We start from the raw sequence: 21,856 nt of genomic DNA on the forward strand, positions 1-21,856 counted from the left end.
GAAGCCAGATTTCAACTGAATATCAGGAAAAACTTCCTGACTGTTAGAGCAGTAAGAGAATGGAACCAATTACCTCAAGAGGTGGTAAGTGCTTCAGCACTGGAGGCATTCAAGAGGTATTTAAACAACTGCCTGACAAAACTCCTTTGACTTGTATTCCTGCATTGAGCTGGGGGTTGGACTCAGTGACCTTATCGGCCCCTTCCAACTTCATTATTCTATGAATTTATGACTGCTGGGGAAGAGGATGGGCATAACAGCAGAAAAAGGTATGACATATTACAAGAGAGATTCTCTCATTTGCCTCTCTGCTATGCAAACACATGCAAGCTACCTTTCTAAGATAAATATTTTCATATGAACAATAAAGACTTAAGTTGATACAAAGTATCGCATCAACACAGACAACCTGTCATCTAGTCACTCCCTGAGACTGCACTCTGGGGCAAAGGGTTAAAGCTTTCTGCTACTGCCTCCAACTAGGATTCTCTGACCCAGTGGCTTAACTACAGGTTGCAACCACAATACTGTATATGCTTTAAAAAAATATTTGTACAATTGCTTCTATCTTCAGTGGTGCAACTAAGATTTCTTTTGGCCCCCATGTTCATTTTGCAGATGTGGGGCTTTGGCACCAAGCATTTCCCCTGAAAGACTGCAATACAAAAACAATACAAAAAAAGTTAAAGATGTGTAAAGCCACCTTTTGGGGGCTAAGTACTTGAAATGTGTCCAGGCAGTCCTGCGGTGTTCCAGTCTGAATGAGGCCCTGGAATTCTACCATGAAATCCCGACCTGTGGTGCCACTGCCTCCTTCTAAAGCATTCAGACAGTAATCTCCAATCCTATCCCTAGAGCAGTCTGAGGCAAAGCAGTAAACAACATAGGCAGTCCATATTCCTGCAGGGGTGCAACTCATTCTCACTTTTCCCTCAGTCATTTCTCCCATAAAATATACACTGATGAACCACTACATTAAAACCACTGATGGGTGAAGTGAACACCATTGATTATCCCATTACAGTGGCATCTGTCAAGGGGTGGAATATATTAGGTAGCAAGTGAACAAGCAGTTCTTGATGTTCATGTATTGGAAACAGGAAATAAGGGAAAGGAAAAAGAACTGAGTGAATCTGACAAGGGCCAAATAGTGATGGCTAGATGACTGGGTCAGAGCATCTCCAAAATGGCAAGTCTTGTGGAATGTTCCTGGTATGCACTGATTAGTACCTACCAAGATTGTGCAAGGAGGGACAAACTGAACCGGTGTCAGGGTTATGGGCACCGAGGGTTCATTGATGCACCTGGTGAGTGAAGGTTAGCCTGTATGGTCCAATCACAAAGAAGACCTTGTTGTTATTGTTTAGTCGTTTAGTTGTGTCCGACTCTTCATGACCCCATGGACCAGAGCACGCCAGGCCCTCCTGTCTTCCACAGCCTCCCAGAGTTGGGTCAAATTCATGTTGGCAGCTTCAGTAACACTGTCCAACCATCTCATCCTCTGTTGTCCCCTTCTCCTCTTGCCTTCACACTTTCCCAACATCAGGGTCTTTTCCAGGGAGTCTTCTCTTCTCATGAGATGGCCAAAGTATTGGACCTTAGCTTCAGGATCTATCCTTCCAGTGACGTCTTAGGGTTGATTTCCTTTAGAATGGATAGATTTGTTCTTCTTGCAGTCCAGGGGACTCTCAAGAGTGTCCTCCAGCACCACAATTCAAAAGCATCAATTCTTCAGCGGTCAAGCCTTCTTTATGGTCCAGCTCTCACTTCCATACATCGCTACTGGAGAAACCATAGCTTTGATTATGTGGACCTTGGTCAGCAAGGTGATGTCTCTGCTTTTTAACATGCTATCTAGGTTTCTCATCGCTTTCCTCCCAAGAAGCAGGCATCTTTTAATTTTGTGGCTGCTGTCACCATCTGCAGTGATCATGGAACCCAAGAAAGTAAAATCTGTCACTGCCTCCATATCTTCCCTTTCTATTTGCCAGGAGGTGATGGGACCAGTGGCCATGATCTTATTTTTTTTATGTTGAGCTTCAGACCGTTTTTTGCACTCTCCTCTTTCACCCTCATTGTTCTTTAATTCCTCCTCATTTTCTGCCATCAGAGTGGTATCATCTGCATATCAGAGGTTGTTGATATTTCTTCCGGCAATCTTAATTCAGGCTTAGGATTCCTCCAGTCTGGCCTTTCACATGACGTATTCTGCATATAAGTTAAATAAGCAGGGGGACAATACACAGCCTTTCATACTCCTTTCCCAATTTTGAACCAATCAGTTGTTCCATATCCAGTTCTAACTGTTGCTTCCTGTCCCACGTATAGGTTTCCAAAGAGACAGATAAGGTGGTCAGGCATTCCCATGTCTTTAAGGACTTGTCATAGTTTGCTGTGGTCCACACAGTCAAAGGCTTTTGCATAGTCAATGAAGCAGAGGTAGATGTTTTTCTGGAGCTCTCTGGCTTTTTCCATAATCTAGCACATATTAGCAATTTGGTCTCTAGTTCCTCTGCCCCTTCTGGGAGTTCTCGGTCCACATACTGCTGAAGCCTACCTTGGAGGATTTTGAGCATAACCTTGCTAGCGTGTGAAATGAGTGCAGTTGTACGGTAGTTGGATCATTCTTTGGCACTGACCTTCTTTGGGATTGGGATGTCGACTGATCTTTTCCAGTCCTCTGGCTACTGTTGAGTTTTCCAAACTTGTTTGTTTGTTTGTTTGTTTGTTTGTTTATTTGATTTATATCCGGCCCATCTGGTCTGGTCAACCACTCTGGGCGGCTTCCAATAAGGTGTATACGATAAAACATAAGAATTTTACAAACAATCCATAACACATACAATAATGAAACAAATAATAAATGAAAGAAAAAATAAAGAAAGAATTAAATATTGACAGGAGGGAAGGCCTGAACATACAGCCATGTTTTTAGTTGACTCTTAAAAGTGCCCAGCATAGGGACCGCACAAATAACCAGAGGAAGGTTATTCCAGAGGGAGGAGCCACCGCCGAGAAGGCCCGGTTTCGTGTCCTTTCCTTCCGGGCCTCCCTCGGCGTTAGGCTTCTCAGCCTCACCTCCTGGCTTGTGCAGGTGATCCGAGTAGATCTAGGTGGGAGCAGGCATTCCGCCAAGTATTGGGGTCCTAAACCATTTAGGGCCTTATATGTAAGCATTAACACTTTGAAGTCAGTGCAGAAACGGATGGGCAGCCAGTGCAGCATGGCCAGAGTAGGAGAGATATGTTGGTATTTTCTCACTCCAGTAAGGAGTCTGGCCACCGCATTCTGCACCACCTGAAGTTTCCGCATCAGCTTCAAAGGGAGCCCCACATAGATTGTGTAACAGCAGTCTAATCTAGAGATTACGAGCGCATGTACTAAGGTAGTGAGCGCCCCCGTGTCTAGGTAAGGTCGCAGCCGGGCAAGCCGCCAAAGGTGGAAAAAGGCGGTGCGGACTACCGTTTCCATGGTAAGCGTTGGGTCCAGGTGTACCCCTAGGCTGTGGACCCTACTCTTCGCGGCCAGGGCCACCCCCCCAAACATGAGGGAGTTTCCCAAGCCACCATCCACAGGGCCACCCACCCTCAGAACTTCCGTCTTGTCCGGGTTCAGCCTCAGCCTGTTCTCCTGCATCCATTGCAGTACGGCCCCCAGGCAGCGCTGGAGGGACAGGACGGCATCACCTGCAGTTGGTGAAAAGGAGATATAGAGCTGGGTATCATCAGCATATTGATGACAGGATGCTCCACACCCCCTGATGACCCCACTCAGCGGTCTCATATAGATGTTAAACTTGCTGGCATATTGAATGTAGCACCTTAACAGCATCATCTTTTAAGATTTTAAATAGTTCAACTGGAATGACATCACCTCCACTGGCCTTGTTGTTAGAAGAGCTACTGTAGCTCAAATTGCTGAAAAACCTGATGCTGCCCATGAAAGAAAGATGTCAGAAGACATAGAACATCAGTTTGCTGCAAATGGGGCTGCACAGCCACATCAGGTCAGCGTGCCAATGATGATCCACATCCACCACTGAAAGCACTTACAACGGAGATGTGAGCATCAGAATTGAATGATGGAGCAATGAAAGAAGGCTGCCTGGTCTGATGAATCATATTTTCTTTCAGATCATGTCGGTGGCCAGGTGCTTGTGTGGGGAAGAATTGGCATCAGGATGCACTATGGGAAGGCCAGCCAGGAGGGCAGTGCTATGCTCTGGGCAGTGTTCTCCTGGGTCCTGGCATTCATGTGGATGTTACTTTGACACATACCACCTGCCTCGAGATTGTTGCAGACCACTTCATGGCAATGGTGTTCCCTGAAGGCAGTGGCCTCCCTCAGCAAGATAATGCACCCTACCACACTGCAAAAACTTGTTTAGGAATGGTTTGAGAAACATGACAACGAGTTCAAGGTGTTGCCTTGGCTTCCAAATTCCTTAGATCTCAATATGACTGAACATGTATGGGATGTGCTGGAACAACCAAATCTGATCCCTGAAGGCCACACCTTGCAACTTGCAGGACTTAAAGGATGTACTGCTAATATCTTGGTGCCAGATGCCACAGGACATGTTCGGAGGTCTTGTGGAGTCCATGCCTTGATGCATCAGAACTGTCTTGCCAGTGAGAGTGGGACCTACGCAATATTAGGCAGATGACTATAGTGTGATTGATCAGTCTGTTAGTTATAATTAAATTGGCAAAAATGTGCTAACTTTTCATTCCATCAAAAATTTGTGTCTGACTGTAGCTCAATGCTTAGGGCTTCCTAAGGTTTTCTTTCGCCCCTCCTTTTTTGTTTTTGTTTGTTGTTGTCTGAATTGCCATTGGCTGGAGAACATAGGCTAGTATATCCAGCCCGCTGGAAGTGAGGATTGGCTGGTAGACTTGAGGGGCGTGGTTGGACTGCTCTCTATGTTTCCGAACCAGCTTCTCGGTGCTAAACAGTATTGTTCTGGGTCAGGAGCTGCTCGTCGTGTTGTCTGATTGCTCGCACGCTGCTGCATGTCGGAACAGATCTTCTTTGGCCCTCCTGGTTTCCTTTGGGATCCTCCCTGGCAATCTCTGTCTCGCTTTGGTCCTCCTGCTCCATGATGGGAAGAGTTTTGTGACCTGTTATAAAACCTGAGATCAAGGAGAGTAGAGGAAAAACTTTTGAAATTTGCCCCTGTGCATCTCGGACATTTTTTTTTACAGATTATTTTGCAAATCGCTGTGCTGGGACACTGATGCACCCGTTCCAGTGGTGTAACGGTAAGCCTGCCTCGGCAAGGATGGTGGGAAGGAACCGCTGGCAGAAATCCAGTAATACTAATATTGTTAATAATAAGAATAATATGGCACAAGCACAAGTTTCTTGTCGGATTGCGGGGTGGACCTGAGAAGCACGTCTTCTTTCTTTAAAAACCGGCTCTCTGAACAAAAAGTCCCCAGTGAGATGAAAGCAGCTGCGGCTCCGCCCGTTGGATGGGTTTTGGGGAGGTGGGTTGGGGAGGAAGCGATTCATCCGCGCGACAGACAGAGGGTTCCTTCTCGGCTCTTTGTTTCAACCTTCGGGATAAAGCTTCTTGAGCCCCCCCCCCTTCACATCTCAGACGTCGTAGTCTCGCTGTTTTTTGCCAGCAAGCTGGTACTTTAGACTCGACATCTGGTTTAACTGTTTTGTGACTCTTTGGTTAATTCGCGCAATGCCAGCGCCCTTGATGTCACTTTAGGATCATGCCTCTTCCCCAAGATTTTCCTTAGATCCCCTTGTATCCGTTTAAACAGTTCAGTCATGTACATTATCTACTCGGAAGTAGGTCCCATTGAGTTCCGTGCGAGTGATTTAGGATTGAAACCTAGGCTCTTATTCTTCCCACTACTATTATTTTTTCAGCTCCTCTTGACAACAGTCGTCATTATTGTTATTTCCCAAGCTGTAGCTGACAAAACAAAAGCAAAGATTGTGGGGCCTTTAAAACGAACGGGTGTGTGTGTGTGTGTGTGTGCATTCGTGGATCCCTGCCCTTTTTGTGTTTGTGTTGCACATGCTGAAAGAGAGGTGTAGGTCTTTGAAGAGGTTGCAGTTGGTGGCAGCAAATTCAACAATGAGCCTTGTAGCATCAACAAGCTTCCTTAGCTGCATGTTACATGTACTGCATCACACTCTTTCAGATGCAGGGAGTGTAGACACACGTATAGATGAGGGAGAGGAAATGTGAAATATTACAGAAAATAACCCTTGTAAATTAGCAGATTCCACCCCTTCCCCCAACAAATTCTTGTTCCCATAGATGCTTGCACTAGCTCAGCAATTGTTGTTTGCTGTTAAGTCTGACTTGTAGCGACCCTAATAGGTCTGTTAAGGTAAAAGAGATATTTAAGGAGTGAGTTTATCAGTTCCACACCACCAGTGAGTTTCCATGGCTGAGCAGGAATTCAAACCCAAGACTTCTGAGTCCTAATCCATCATTCTATGCACTGTACCACACTGGGTATCCAATTCAGCAAATAAAACAGGCTGCATGCTCAATCTAAAACAGTAAACATTAAGACAAGGATACAATTTACTTGCAAATATATCCAGAAAATTCATGTTGACAAATGTCATGTGAAAGAGTTGCTTAATGGCTCACATTTCATTCAGCCCTCTTGAGTGAAATGTCTGAAATTTGAGTCCTAAGAAAAGGGGGATGGTGCCCTCTCCTGCTGCAATTTCCATTATATTTACTTATGGACTTCAGCTCATTCCTACATGATGCACAGAGAGAGAGAGAGAGAGAGAGAGAGAGAGAGAGAGAGAGAGAGAGAGAGAGAGAGATTTGAATGAATTGGTGTGGGGGAAGTGTGAAATTCCACATCTGGTGTTGGGAAAAGAGAGGCTTCTTTGTCCAGTACTTTTGGGAAACCTGTTTAAAATGCAATTTCAGCACCTAATTTTGGAGGAAGAAGGGGTAGGGTGTTGTGTTTTTCAAAAGAAGATGTAGCAGATGGTGACTATTTTTGTAAAGAGCTAATGAGTAATTAAAAAGAGCACAGCCCTCCTTGGGAGGAATCTGTCTTAATTATTTCAGGCACCCTTTGTTCTCTGGTTTTCTTCTTCCTTCTCTCTCCACCCCCACCCTCTGCTTACAAATCTCTGCCTGTAAGTCTGTGAAATGTAACTAACTTGCAGTATCTGTGGACAATGCAATTCAAAGACAATGAAAGGGGAGGGAAACCAGAATAGGAGTGGGGAGGGAGATATGGTTTATTTTGAGTACACACATGGGAAATTTTCTCTAGTTATATCGTTGTTGGGTTTTTTCTGGTCACACAATGCACAGTCAAGATGGAAACATTTTCCCTGCCAGTGGTGTAACTGTGATTTGTTTTCTACTCTTTGAGAGACTTGTACTTCTGTTGTACCAGTGCATTCCTTACCAGGCTTGCCTGTGTGCACGATCCAGTGGATATACTGTACAGTGACATATGGTGGTCCAGTGTCCATTGTGTGCAATGCCTTTCTGCAGGCTTGACCAGTGTAATGGAGGAAACTTCTCCAAAGAGAAAAAATCCCTTAGACTTATACCAATATATCAATCAGGTGAATAATTATTTTTTAAAAAAAAAATTGAGGGCATAAATGGACCATAGAAGGTAGACAGAAAATAAACCAGGAACATTGTGTAGCTGCCTATATCAATCCAAACAGGAGCTAAAAGTGCTTCGGATGGTCATATCAGTATATATAAAACACTTGATTGCAATCCATTATAACAGAGGTATGGACAGTATCAGAAGAACTACATAACATTTCTCTCATGTGTCCAGGGCCTAATTAACCTCTTCTATTTCACTCTCTTGTGTATTTTTGCAAGCCAGAATTATTTGCTGTCTTATCTTTTGAACAAATCAAGAAAGAAAGAAAGAGAAAGAAAACATGTCCCTCCAGAGCTTTGAAAAGTTATCTTTTGGACTAAAACTCCCAGATTTCCTCTGCCAGCATGGCCCAGGCAGAACCATGCTGCCGAGGGAATTCTTGGATAGAGCCTGCAACATTTATTTTTTATTGAATACAGTCCAAACCACTAGAATACACTTTGTGGAATTTCTAGCAGCCACATTAGCAGGAATTCTGAGAACTGTAATCCTAAAAAGTAACTTTTATGAGCTTTACTTTCCATCCAGGCCAGCTATTGTGAAGATACAACTAATTGTGGAATCCTTTTAATCCATTTCCTAGACGTCTGAGGATTTGTTCAACAGCACCAGAGCCAAATTCAGAGATTAGTTATTTCTTTTATTTTTAGAATGCTTTGATATACAGAAGCATTTGATAGCTGGCTGGATAGCTCAGTGACTTAGGTATCTGGCTGTGGAACAAAATTTGGGAGTTCAGTTCCCCACTGTGCATTCAAGAGGAGCCAACCGGTATCGTCTTGGGCAAGTTGCATAGTCCCAGGTTGTGCAAAGAATGAGGGAATGGTAAACCACTTCTGAATACTCTCTACCTGAAAAACCCTGAGAAGGGTCACTGTAAGTCAGAATTGACCTAATGGAACACGATTATTTTTTATTATTGATATCTAAATTTACCACATCAAGGCTGCCCTTATCTGTCCAATAGGACACTTTTCACCTGTTTCATTTAAAAAAAAAACCAAAAGTCCAATGTCATCTTTCAGTACTAGCAAATTTGATATAGCATGAGCATTCATGGGCTATAAGACCACTTCATTAGATGCATGAAGCAGTTTATAGAACTTGCATCTAATGAAGATTGTGATAGATTAGAACCTGATGGTATAACAGCACTATTTCCTGTTGTAATAGACAACAAGCACAGCTTCCCCTTGGAAACAGTATCACAATAATAACTCTTATAACACGTCTGATGTTGACTGCACATCTACTGAGGATCTATGTGTTCCGTAATAGCTGTAATAATATTATTATATTTGAAAATTTTATTAACATGTTGAAAAATTTCAATGGGAAACTATGGAATCAGAATTTTTTCTCTGCATTTAGGCCATGTTTTAACCAGTTTGGGCACAAGAATTTTATGAGGGACTTTGTGAAACACCTTAAAATTGAGGTACCACACTATTTTCATTCACCAAGCTTATGACTTTATAAAAAATAAAATAAAATTGGGAAAGAGAGTGAATAGGCTGAAATTACTGGTTTTTGAGAAACGCATACTGAGTCTTAGAAATCCCACATTCTTTTCTAAGAACAGAAAAACTGTTGTGGAACCATTCCTGTTAATGATCTCAAGCTAAATCAGTTACCTGGATCTTCTCCCCATCCTCCACACCCACTTTTTAAAGATAGGGCAACATTTGTTCATCTGCAGTCTTCAGGGATCTCACTTATCCTCCAGCTATTCTCAAGCTAGTCTCTTGAGGTTACATCTGCAAATTCCTTTAATACTCTTGGCTGTATTCCATCTGGCCTAGGAGACTTAAATTTGTTCTACCACAAGTCCCCATGCTTCTCCATGCCAAAATAGAAACGTAGGAACTCTCTCTCTTTATGCTGTGCTCTCACCATAGCAGAAAATATAATCACCAATGGCAAGCTATCAATTGCATTTGCTAGGTATCTGGGCTCATAGATAGCTTATAAAGAAACATGCATTGTGGGTGAGGGACTACCATTCTGGATGAGTCATAAACTACTCATGCTTTCAACAACAAATTCCTAATTTCAGACCAATTTGGTCCTGAACCATTGTGAAGAAATAGCATGTTTTCAAAGAAGGGGCCATTTTGATCCTTGCAAGCAAGGCCAATTCAAGGCTCTAGTGAGCTCTGGGCAAAAAGTATAATCGCGCCCCCCTTCCTCCTCTCTCTCTCTCTCTCCCTCCCCCTCCCTTACCTCCCACCTAAATAGGTCACACAACATGAACAATGTAGCATAGCATAAATAAGACTGACTCACTGTGAGGAAGAGACAGAGAGAGAAACGGAGAGTGAGCCATTCCCTCAAACATAAATCATAGGACAGGCGATAGAACCAGCAAGAGATATAGTACCTAAACAAGAAAGAGAACTGGAAACAGAGACACGAGCCAGTGAGGAGAATGGAGTTTGTGCGGTGGAATTGAAAGGGGCTCGAGGCGAAGGGGACCGCGTGGAGAAAAAGGAGTGGTTAGGACAGTTAGAGACAGCTGAGGCAGTGAAGGCAGGAGAGAAGAGAGTGAGGAGAGGTGACAGGGAAAGTGTAAACATCTTTTTAATTACTGAAGAGGGAACAAAGTCTAAAGAGACAGAAAAGATAACTGTGATTAAAGAACCATCCGCAGAGAGGTCTGATGCGGGAGTCCAAGTCTTCTCTGTACCTATGAAAAGAGCCACGATGAGCGAGGTAGAAGAAGACGAAGGGCAAACTGTAAGAGAGAAAGTGAGACCCATATTTGCCGGTTTAAGTCCAGAGGAATGGACTATCTTGGTGTACCCCAGGGGTCAGGGACGCGGACAGATGGTACACCTAGTCGATCCCACGATGGAGAAAGAAACAGCGAGAGAGGGAGAATAGGCCCGTCATCCTTGTTGCGGAACACTGTGTGCGGTACACAGCAGGTTCCTGAGGCCACCGACAGAGGAAGAGAAGGCAGCAAAAATATATTACTGAAGGACTTGAATAACGACAAGTCTTTGTTATGGTTTTGGGAGAGTTCTCCTCCCCACTTATTGTTACAGAATTCGTTAGTGTTCAGCAAAGAAGAAACAAACAGTTGTGTTAACAATAAAACCTCTTTATTTAATAATACTGAGTCATCATTTGTGTTGCCAGATGAGGAACAAAATAAGACTAATCATGAACCTGCTTACACTCACTTAGATAGTCTTGGTAGCAGTAAATAAGTAAACAAGGCTTAGGTAAACAAACAGACAACATAATGAAAAGGAAGTCTAGTTTATGACCATAAGCAAACATTCAATACTAGAAAACAAAAAGTGTATCCAAAAAAAACCTGCAATAAAAATAAGAATCTTGGTGCCAAAGGGCTAAAGTGCACCTCCTATTAGAGTGCCTAAATAAACACTTTGGAAATGTCAATTTGCTGCTCAAAATGTAATTGGGGATCCAACAGGGATAAGACAGTATACTGAGTCTGGACAATCTGGACAAATCATGCAGAGAAGTACAATTGTTCTTATCACAAATAGACAGTATTGTGAGGTTTCAAAAAGAAAACAACTTTTTCATTTTTTCTTGTTTTCTGTTTTGTAAATTCACGAGTGATGTTTTCAAAATTAATTTGCTTTGAAATGTCAAACTCAATTGACATTATTGTTAACCTGTTAAGGCATTGTTCGTGCATGGAAGAGCATAACTCTGATTTTATAGGCTTTAGTTTTGAAAAAGGAACCCTCTCCTTCAGCCACAGAGACATGTAATGTCAGGTAGAGACAAAAGGCTATATCAACATTTGGGTAGACTGAGATGATGTTTCTTTCTCACAAGAAATTGCTACAGTATGCACTATTGTCCCCTTTGCTGCTTCTGTTGGGAAATAAGCATAGTAAATTCTGGACAGCAACAACTTCCTCTGTAAATGTGTTTTCCAAATCATTGGATAAGCTTGTTGTAGAGTAAATACATGTTTTCTTAATTGTTCAACTAATATGAAAACAAAATCATCCAAAAAGCCAAACTTACTGTTTATTGAAGAAAATTAACAATATGTCAATAATTACATTATAAGTTTGAACTTGAAACTTTCTGCTTCCTTCCAGAACAACGTCTTCCTGGCCTCATCAAAAAAACATTTTGCACTTTCTGTTACAGCTTTCATACTCACTATCAGGCAGGATAGTCTTAGCTGTTTTTTTACATGTCTTGAAATTCTTTTCTGAAACTTTCAACATATTTCACAAGTGGCTCAAGCAAGTTAGCTGCAATGCCCAAGTACAGCTTATTTGATTGCAAATAGACACTTGTTTTATTAAACATTTAAAATCTTGCTCCACATGATGCACGTGAAGATATTTTCCAATTTCTTAATTTTTTTAGAAAGCAATATCCTGATTAGGCATCCTTCAGTCTCAAAAGACTATGGTAACATGCTCTGTATGGAGGACTTAGTATAGCGTCTAGAGTGGCTGAGAAGGCCAATTTGAGAGTGACAATCCCTTCCACACTGAAGACAAATCCAGTCTGTCCCGTCCAGCTCCCTGATTTGGCTTGCTTCAGGACTGCCTCTTTGCCTTGGCCTGCTGGACAAGGGTCTCTTCAAAATGGGAGAGGCCACAATGCACTGCCTGTCTCCAGGCTGAACGCTAAGATGTCCGGGTTTCCTGTCTCTTGAGGTCCATTCCTAAGGCCTTCAGATCCCACTTGCAGATGTTCTTGTATCGCAGCTGTGATCTCCCTCTGGCGCGAATTCCCTGCACTAATTCTCCATACAAGAGATCTTTTGGAATCCGACTATCAGCCATTCTCACGACATGCCCAAGCCAATGTAGACGGCGCTGTTTCAGTAATGTATACATGCTAAAAATTCCAGCTCATTCTAGGACTACAGCGGACCCTCTACTTACGAAATTAATCCGTATTGGAACGGTGGCTGCAGGTCAAAAAGTCTGTAGGTCGAGTCTCCATTGACCTACAATGCATTGAAAACCGATTAATCCCATAACTGGCCGTTTTTGTTCCATTTTTATTCCATTTTGGGTTTTTTTTTGGTCTGTAGGTCGATTCTCAGGCTGCAAGTCAAACGTAAATTTTGCAGCCAGAGAAGTCTGTAACTTGAAAAGTCTCTAAGCCGAGCCATCTGTAAGTCGAGGGTCCACTGTATTCTATTTGGAACGTTGTCCTGCCAGGTGATACCAAAATGCGTTGGAGGCAACGCATATGGAAGGTGTTCAGCTTCCTCTCCTGTCGTGCCCAAAGGGTCCAGGACTCACTGCAGTACAGGAATGTGCTCAGGACACAGGCTCTATAGACCTGGATCTTGGTATATGTCATCAGCTTCTTATTGATCCATACTCTCTTTGTGAGTCTAGAGAACATGGTAGCTGCTTTGCCAATGTGTTTATCCAGTGCGACATCTAGGGAGAGAATGTCAGAGATCATTGAGCCAAGGTACACAAAGTCCCATGCCCTGGCCCATGACTTGTTTTTTCTTCAGGCTGATTGTTAGTCCAAAGTCTTGGCAGGCCTTGCTAAAATGCTTCATAAGTTGTTGGAGCTTTTCAGCAACAATGGCTGCACCATCGGCGAAGACGAAGTCCCGCATGCATTTCAGTTGGACTTTGGTCCTCGCTCTCGACCTAGAGAGATTAAAGAGCTTTCCATCTGAACTAGTCCAGAGATATACACTTTCTGCTGCAGTTCCAAAGGCCTGCTTCAGCATGACAGCAAAAAAGATCCCAAACAGGGTTGGCGCAAGGACACAGCCCTGTTTCACTCCACATTGGATGTCAAAGGGATCTGATGTTGAGCCATCAAAAACTACAGTGCCCTTCATTCCCTCATGAAAGGACCTGATGATGTTAAGGAGTTGAGGTGGACATCCAATCTTGGGAAGTATTTTAAAAAGACCATCCCTGCTAACCAAATCAAAGGCCTTTGTGAGATCTGTGAAGGCCACAAAGAGTGGCTGTTGTTCCTTGCATGTCTCCTGCAACTGTCTGAGGGAGAATACCACACCAGTGGTGGGTCTATTAGCTTGAAATCCACTTGATGATATATATGGTACTTTTCATCTGAATCATTTCCCATCTTTTTTTGAAGGAGGTGCCATATTTCTATCTAGACTCTGAAAGTGTAGTAAAGATACCCAAAAAAGCATTGTCACTATTAGTATATAGAAAGTTTTATATAAGAGTTACTATGATTTAGTTCATAGATATATTGTTTCATATGGGGCTTGACAAATATTTGTAGACTGGGAGATGCACAGACTAATTCATGAGCCAGCCAGGTTGATTTTAGGAGCCAAAGAAATAATCCTACCAGTAAAACGAGGTTAACAAAAGAACAAATTCAGTTATTGAACAAACCATTGACATATAAAGAGATTGTTGAAGCCTTTAAAAAACAGGGAAGACACCAGGTCCAGATGGACTGCCATTGAAATACTACAAATAACTAGAAACTATATTACTAAAACCATATAAGAGACTATTGGAATTGAAGAAAAAGGAGAAATACCTTCGACATGGACAGAGGCGTTGATTACTCTCATACATAAAGAAAAAACAGATTCAAAATAAATAAATTATAGACCGATCTCACTTCTAAATGTAGATTATAAAATATACACAAAAATTTTGGCAACCAGATTGAAAAAGATCTTAATCCAAATAACTGCCATGAGTGCAGCCGAAGATCTGGAACCTGAAGGGTTAACTGTAGCTGAGGAGAATGCTGAGCAATCAGGAATACAAACACCTGAATCGCCTCCAGGTTCTCCTCCCCAGTTCTGCTCAACCCCCGGGAATGTGACAATAACCCAAGATCAATTGGTGTTTTTTTTACCACAAAGACAGACGAGAAACAATATAAGAATAATATTACCTTAGAATACTATGAAACACATACAGAAAAACAAATGGCTATGATCTTCCTTGACGTGGAGAAAGCTTTTGACATGCTACAACACTGAGAAGTATAGAAGCTGGGGAAAGATTTGCAAAACTAATAAGAGCCATTTAAACACAACAAATTGAAAGTCAATAGAGAATTAACAAAAGAAACACAGTTGCAAAAAGGAACAAGACAAGGATGCCCTCTATCTCCTGTACTTTTCATTCTTATGTTGGAAGTGCTTAACAATCAAATTAGCAGTAACTAGTTGATAAGAGGATCAAAAATAAGAGGAGAAGGACTTCTGGCTTGACGCTGCGACGAGACAGCAGGAGGAGGACAGAGCTCTGTCCCCTGGGATGAATTCTGACCTGTTTGGGACACTGTAGGGTGTTGGAACCACCCCGGAGGAGTGGTGAACTCGGGGGGAAGCCTGTTGATCATGGGGGGGATGGCGGTCACCCCCGTTTGATCCACGAAACTCCCTAATCAGCCAACGGGCAGAAACAAGCAGCTTGGGCTCGCTTGCAATTCGTCAGCAGCCGGCTAAAAGAAGCAAGAAATCAGCTTTCTGGCATCGCTGTTTACCATCGCTGTTTACCATCGGGTGAGATTTTTACAACTAATTGCTTATGTACCCCTGGAGGAAACAATTCCTATATATGAAAAAAAAAGAACCGCTATCTATCTCAGTAACTTACAAAGCGGCAAAAAATCTTGTGAGAGTGATAGCTGATGGAAAGAAAATAACTCTTTTAAATATACTTCAAGAATATTACAACTTGGTGTCATAAAGCTTAAGAAACTTTCCTGTAGTTATACTTGATAAATCTGGACTTTGTTTTGACTACTTGAAGTTGTTTGGCATGAAGCCCAGGAGGGGTGACCTTGAGTACTCTGCTGTTGCTTAAGCCTGAGAATCTGTTTATCTCTTTTTGATTTTTTTGTGCCTGGCTGGATAAATTAACCCTAAAGTGGACCTTTAAAAAACTGTGCCTTGGGTATTTGTAAAGCTGTGGAATTAGGCCATCAGGCCGCGGATAGAAATATTGCACCCTGCTATTTTGGGGGTTCAAATTTGGTTCAGGCCTATTTAGCCAAAGCGGACTTTTTGAAATGAGTCTGGAAACTTTGAATATCTGTTTACAAGCATCTGGACAGCTGGAACAGAATGGCACAACAAGGACAATTTTGGAATGGAATAAAAGCTACTCTTCAAACAATACTAGAAACAGTGGGATCCCATTATCAAGAGCCAAAACTATCCAATCAACATCAGAAGAATTATAGTCCGCAAGCAACAGAGAACAACGAAGAAGGAAATGAGAGTATTTCAGATGATGTATGCCAATCAAAACAGGAGCTGGAGGAAATTAATCTAAGAGGAATGTCAGTTTTGGAGCAGAGAAGAGTACTAAGGGAAGGCAAAGGGATAAAAAGAGCAAAATTAACAAAACAAAAAAAGCCTGGAAGGTCCATTGAAGATAGACCAAGTACATAAAGAGTTAGTGGACATAAGTCAGATGTACAAAATGGTTTCAGAGGACATGAAAGATGGCAGACCGCTTAGAGACACAGAAATACTAAATGAGAAAAGAGAAATCAGAGAGGGGAATTACCTAGAAAGAAGAAAAAAAGGAAAACAAGGAAGGGCCCCTTAAATTTGAAAATATGTATATATTTAACATCGGGAATTGTAAAAGGGTATATTCTGTATATTAAAAAAGAGAATTAAATTGAAATAAGGGAGCCCTAATCAGGGTAAAGATGTAATATGGTGTTTTTTTTATTTTAGGTAAACTAAACTAGATATAAAGCTGGGTCATGGATCTGGAATAACTTTTAATAAGAATGTTATTAGAAGACCTTGAGAATATTATATAATATGAGAGGAATATGATGATAGTAGTCATATTATATACTAAAACTTGTACATGAATGGTTTGAATGTTGGAAAGATGTTTGGAATTTGGGGGGACAACCGGGAAGACATTGAGATGTAAAAAACAAATAATTGTTGTCACCACCCACGGTTCTCTAGAGAACTCGCAGATGGTCGGGCAGAGAGTAATCAGGAGTTTGTACACCCTAAAAGAGCTGAGAGAGTCCTGGAGCTCAGCCAGGTGTGCACACCACCCCGTCTCACAAGTCTGCCCTAATAAGACACTCTTGTACCTTAGGATATTTCTGATAGAAAACCATGTGGGCTTTGTAGTCATTAGACTTACTATGCTCCACAGGCAGGACTCATTAAGTAAGCTAGGCCGAGGCAATACCATCAGGTGACCTAAGACAAGTTTACTGTTCAAGAAACCAATTGATTTTTATAATCATTATTTTATTAAAGAAAAAAATAAGTTCCATAACGAAAAAGTCAGTTTATGCAAAAGCATGCAAATAATCATATTGCAGGTAAATTACAAAATTGTAGTGAAGTAAAGAAATCATGGAAAATATACCAATATCCAAAAACAGTAAAAAGAATTCAAAAATCCAAGAAAATGAATAAAAGCTGGTTCAGAAGACAAATAGGAAAAATGCCTCCCCTCTTGCTCAATCAGGTAATCCATTAGGCAAAACAAAATAGTCCAATTAGGTAAGAAAAGATCCAAAGTCCATTATTATCCTGTAAAAAGAAAAATACTGTACAGAAGAAAAATCCTGTAAAAAAATTTCCTATTCTAGTAATTAAGTCATTTTGTCCTAATTCTAAATAAACTACAAATAATCCACGAGTGTCCTAAGGATAGTCCATGAGTGTCTCTCTCAGATAATCCACGAGTAACTGTCCATAGGTAAAAGTTCCTTTTTCAAGTGTAGCTGGCAAATGCTTATCTCCATCTTCTCACAGTGTCATCCAATCACAGCACGTCGTTAGGAAAACAGTCCTGCTGTACCATCTGACTCCCTTCCCATGGGTAACAGATGTTATTTGGGTTTTCAGTGGTTTCAGAGTCACAACAAAGTCCATCTATCTTATCACAGTATGTCCTTCTCTCACTCTCAGAAAAGCATGCTCCCAGCTCTCACTAGTAAACACCCTGTCAGCATTGCAAAATCATTTATGCAGAGAAACAAGATGGAACCTCTCTTGCATTTTTCATTACTACATAGCCCATCTTCAATAAAAGATCTTAACCATATATCCCATCTCATCACAATTGTAAGCAAAGCATTTAACACAATGTTTGACAAGCACAAAACAATGTAGATAGATTGAAAAACTAATAAAATGTTTATTTAAAAAATAAGAGGAAAAGAATACAATTACAAGTATTTGCGGATGACCTGGTTTTTATATTAGAAGAACAAACTAAATCAATAATACCATTGATGGAAATATTAGCAACCTTAGGAGAATTAGCTGGGATGAAAGTAAATAAGGGAAAAATAAAAAATACTAATCAAGGATGTCAAAGAAGAGAGAATAAAGGAATTAATGGAAAAAAAAGATTTCCAAGTTGAGAAAAAGATTAAATATTTAGGAATACAAATTACAAAAAAACCTAGTACACTAGTAAAAGATATTACATGAAACTACTAGATGATATCCAGAAGGATCTCAAAAAATGGCAGAATCTACAGTTGTCCTTAATGGGGAAAATAGCGACAATTAAGATGAATATTCTTCCCAGAATACTATTTCTCTTCCAGACTATGCCAGTATTACTTAAACAAACTTTTTTTCAAGATCTCAATAAGATGGTGTTGAAATTTATTTGGCAAAATAAAAAACAGGAATTAAAATTAAAGCTATGCAAGATACCAAACAAAGAACTGGATTTGACCTCCCTGATAGAAGTACACACTATAAAGCTTGTCCATTAGTCTGGATAAAGGAATGGATGACTCTTAAAAATAATAGACTACTCAAGCTGGAAGGACATGATGTGATGCTTGGTTGGCATGCATTTTTGTGGTACGAAAAAGCTAAAGACCATAAATATTTTAACAACCATTTGATAAGAAGATCTCTATTAAGGTCCTGGGACAACATACAATATCAGATATACAGAAAGATACCAGAGTGGATTTCTCCATTAGATGCTTTTACACAACTCAACCTTATGACCGTAAACAGACTGCTCAGATATGAAGAGCTACTCAAAAGAAACAGCAAATTAAAAACAAAAGATGAGTTAGAAGAACTATCCATATTGTCAGTAATTGGGCTCATAAATGAGATCAAAAACCACGAAACAGGAAAATCCAGGCTTCCTTCACTCCCGATTGAAGTGAACTGCTTGAGTCAACACAGTTTCCGGGACATGAACTCTTGGACAACCTGCATTTAAGGCTGTTTCGATTTCACTAAAAAGGAACCACTTAATACCGTATCTTTACTGTTCAATGACTCAATTTTGGTAACGTAAGGCCAAATTCATTATCTATAGGGAAACTGTTCTGTTCAAAGGACTAGAAAGGCCAATTATTAAACAACATGAGTTTATTTAAGTGAACAAAGAAAACATTTCTCTACAATTTCATTTCTAAGCATCAGCATAACGTTTCAGCACCTTCTATAAAATTTAACTATTGAAACAAAACAAAATCTAAACTATAAACTAAGGAAAACAAACGATATTCTTACGCAGTCCATATTGTTAAATCAGGTTCCTTCGTCTGAATCAAAGATATTCAACGCCATGTTTTCAGATACCCCAAAACTCTCTTCTTTTTTTTCCTCTCTTTCAGAGTCCCTTTTTCCAACCTCTTGTAAATTTCTGCAACCTGCCCCTTCCTGACATATTCGACCAATCATGAAGGAAGGAATTAGCATAGGATACTGTTACAGCCAGCTATGATGTCTCCTGTCCTTCAAGGTTTTGGAGGGAGTTTAACATCCAATAGTGGGAGGAAGGCGGGACATCAGTGGGTGGAGCTGGGATGGATATATATTGGGGAAAGTGTGTCATGAAGGGGTTCTGTTTTAAGTTCTGCTGGAGCAGTTCTGTATTGAGTTTTGTGGAGTTCTATGTGAGCTCTGTGTTCTGTATGAACAAACATTTAGAGTCTGTTTATGCTAGTGCCTTGATTTAAATAGTCTCTTCTTTTATTTGTTTACCAATCCAAGTGTGTACCAATCAATAAATTTTAGTTCTCTTGTTTTTGAAATCCATTCCTGTCTGTGTGACTCATTATAGGGAATGGTTGGTGGCAGTCTACCTGAAGTGTGAGAGAGTGTTGATGTAGTGTAACAGGCCTCTTTGGTGAAATAGAGAAGGAGGTTGTTACATGATAAAGTGGTGCCAGCGTTGTGGGATTTGAAAAGATCCAGTGAAGCCTTGGCTGTGTTGTGCCCAGAGCAGGGGTTTTAGTCAGGGAAGTCTGAGTGAAGGTGTGGGTTACCTTCTAGGACGTGTCTCACAGGGAGAACGTCTAGTAGAGGCACGCTGAAACTCAGACTGGGGACTAAAGATAGGGAAGCTCTGAGGAGACATTTTGGCGGGAAAAGCGTCCCAAAAGGGCAGAGGCTGTGGTGTGGCTGGCCTGTCCTGAGTTTGTGTAACTCTGAGGGGGCAGAGCAGAAGCCAGGAGACAGCTACGCTGAGGGAACTTTCCATTTTGGACAGCAAGCCTAAAAAGAGAGAGGCAGAGCTGTATATTTTACGATTGGTACCACAGACAGAGAAAAAGAAATTTTACTCTGTTTATTAAGAGGCCTAGCTGGAGGCTGAAGCCTGGCAACAGTAGCTAGCTTGCCAGTGCTGGTAGAGCAGTAACTGTAGAACAGACCCACTGACAGGAAAAAAGTGTACCTTTTAAAATCAAGGCCTGTAAGTTGGAACAGAAGCCTGAGGGAAAATTATGCCTCTAACCCGCAGTCAGGTTGTGGAAATGGGGGACCAGGAAGACCCAACACTAGTGGATAATGGGTCTGAGGATGATTTTGGCTCTGTGCAAGGGGATATTGGTGGTGAACAGACAGCAGAATATAGGAAAATGCACTTAGCGTATCAACATGAACTTAGGATGAGGGAATTAGACTTAAGGGAAAGAGAGAGTCAGAGACAAGTGGAGGAGAGAGAGAGAGAGAAAGGCAAAGACAAATAGAGAGTGAGAAAATTGCTCTGGAAAAAGAAAAGATGGCATATGAGATCAGAAAACTTGAGTTGTTGAATCGAAATAACAATAATAACTTGAGTCCAGATGGTTCTGAGGGACGCCTGTCAAAGGCTGATCTGAAGAAATTCCCAGTCTATAAAAAGGGAGATTGTCCTGAGGTTTTCTTTTCTCTGCTGGATAGGACATTTATAGATTTCTCCGTGGAAGAGTCGGAAAAAATGACCATTGTGAGGTCACTAATTAGTGGTAGCCTGGCGGAAGTCTATGCTGAGATGCCAGTCGAATTATTAAAAAATTACCCAGAATTTTAAAAGCTTGTGTTTGCCCGTCATGGCATCAATGCTGAACAGCTGAGACAGAAGTTCAGATCTCTCACCAGGAAACCTGATGACAGTTGGGTGCCAACTTGGTTAGATATTTGGATAAATGGTTGTCTCAGGAGGGGGTAGAGACATACCAGCAATTGAAGGATCTTTTAGCTTTAGAACAGTTTTATTCTATCCTACATGGGGACTTAAAATTTCAAGTTAAAGAAGAGAAGCCAAAAATCCTTAAAGAAGCCTCAGAAATTGCTGATTTTATAACCCAGATCAGAAAGCCCATATATTCTGAGGAAAAATATGGGAAGAAGGCAGGGGAAAGTTATGGTAGATTCTCTCAGGGACAGGTTAAGAGCCAGCAGTGTGGAGGTGGCCAGGTTGAAGGGAAGTCCTCTGAACAAAAGCAGCAGAGATCTCAAGTTTTGGAGGGAAAAGTAAAATTTGATGATAAATATGCTGTGAATAACCGAAAATGTTATTTTTGCCAAGAAAAGGGGCATGTAATCTCAAACTGTGATAAACTAAAACACATAAAGGGAAATTTGCCTCAAAATTTGAGTGGAAATAAGCCAAAAGCTGTGTGTTGTGTACAAAGGGATAAGGGAGCTTCTCCTCTGAAAGAGACTGTTGCCATAGCATCCCCAGCAAAACTTGATACATCTGCTGAGGGCTGCTCTGAGGAAGATGGCCCCCTAGCTGAAATCAAACATTGTCTTCTGGTTAGGACTAATTCCCAACTTTTTGAGACAGCTGGAGATCAGATTGGGATTTTAGATCATGAATATCTGGCCTTAAGGGACACCTGTTCTCAGGTGACTTTGTGTCATCCGGATATTATTCCTACGGAGTGCATACTCCCCCATGAAACCCTGAAGATTAAAGGTATAGGAGAAGAGTTGATTACCCTGCCAATGGCTGAAATATTAGTGCGTTATAAAGGCTGGACGGGTAATTGGC

The 21,856-nt window shown here is 41.3% G+C and overlaps 1 protein-coding gene across 4 annotated transcripts in view; it reads left to right on the forward strand.

Moving 5' to 3' along the window:
• RNF122 (ring finger protein 122) overlaps positions 1-21,856 on the forward strand; it is a 97,115-nt gene that overhangs the window by 9,386 nt on the left and 65,873 nt on the right. The window contains exon 1 of one of the 4 annotated variants that reach the window (XM_078379750.1): positions 4,194-5,261. The exons of the other annotated variants lie outside the window; for them this stretch is intronic. Coding sequence (XP_078235876.1) covers positions 5,237-5,261 — 25 coding nt within the window. The 5' untranslated portion in view covers positions 4,194-5,236. Of the gene's footprint in view, positions 1-4,193; positions 5,262-21,856 lie in introns of those variants that run through there. 4 annotated transcript variants of the gene reach the window in all.

The sequence above is a fragment of the Pogona vitticeps genome, chromosome 8 (assembly GCF_051106095.1).
Source record: "Pogona vitticeps strain Pit_001003342236 chromosome 8, PviZW2.1, whole genome shotgun sequence".
Taxonomy (NCBI): Eukaryota; Metazoa; Chordata; class Lepidosauria; order Squamata; family Agamidae; genus Pogona; species Pogona vitticeps.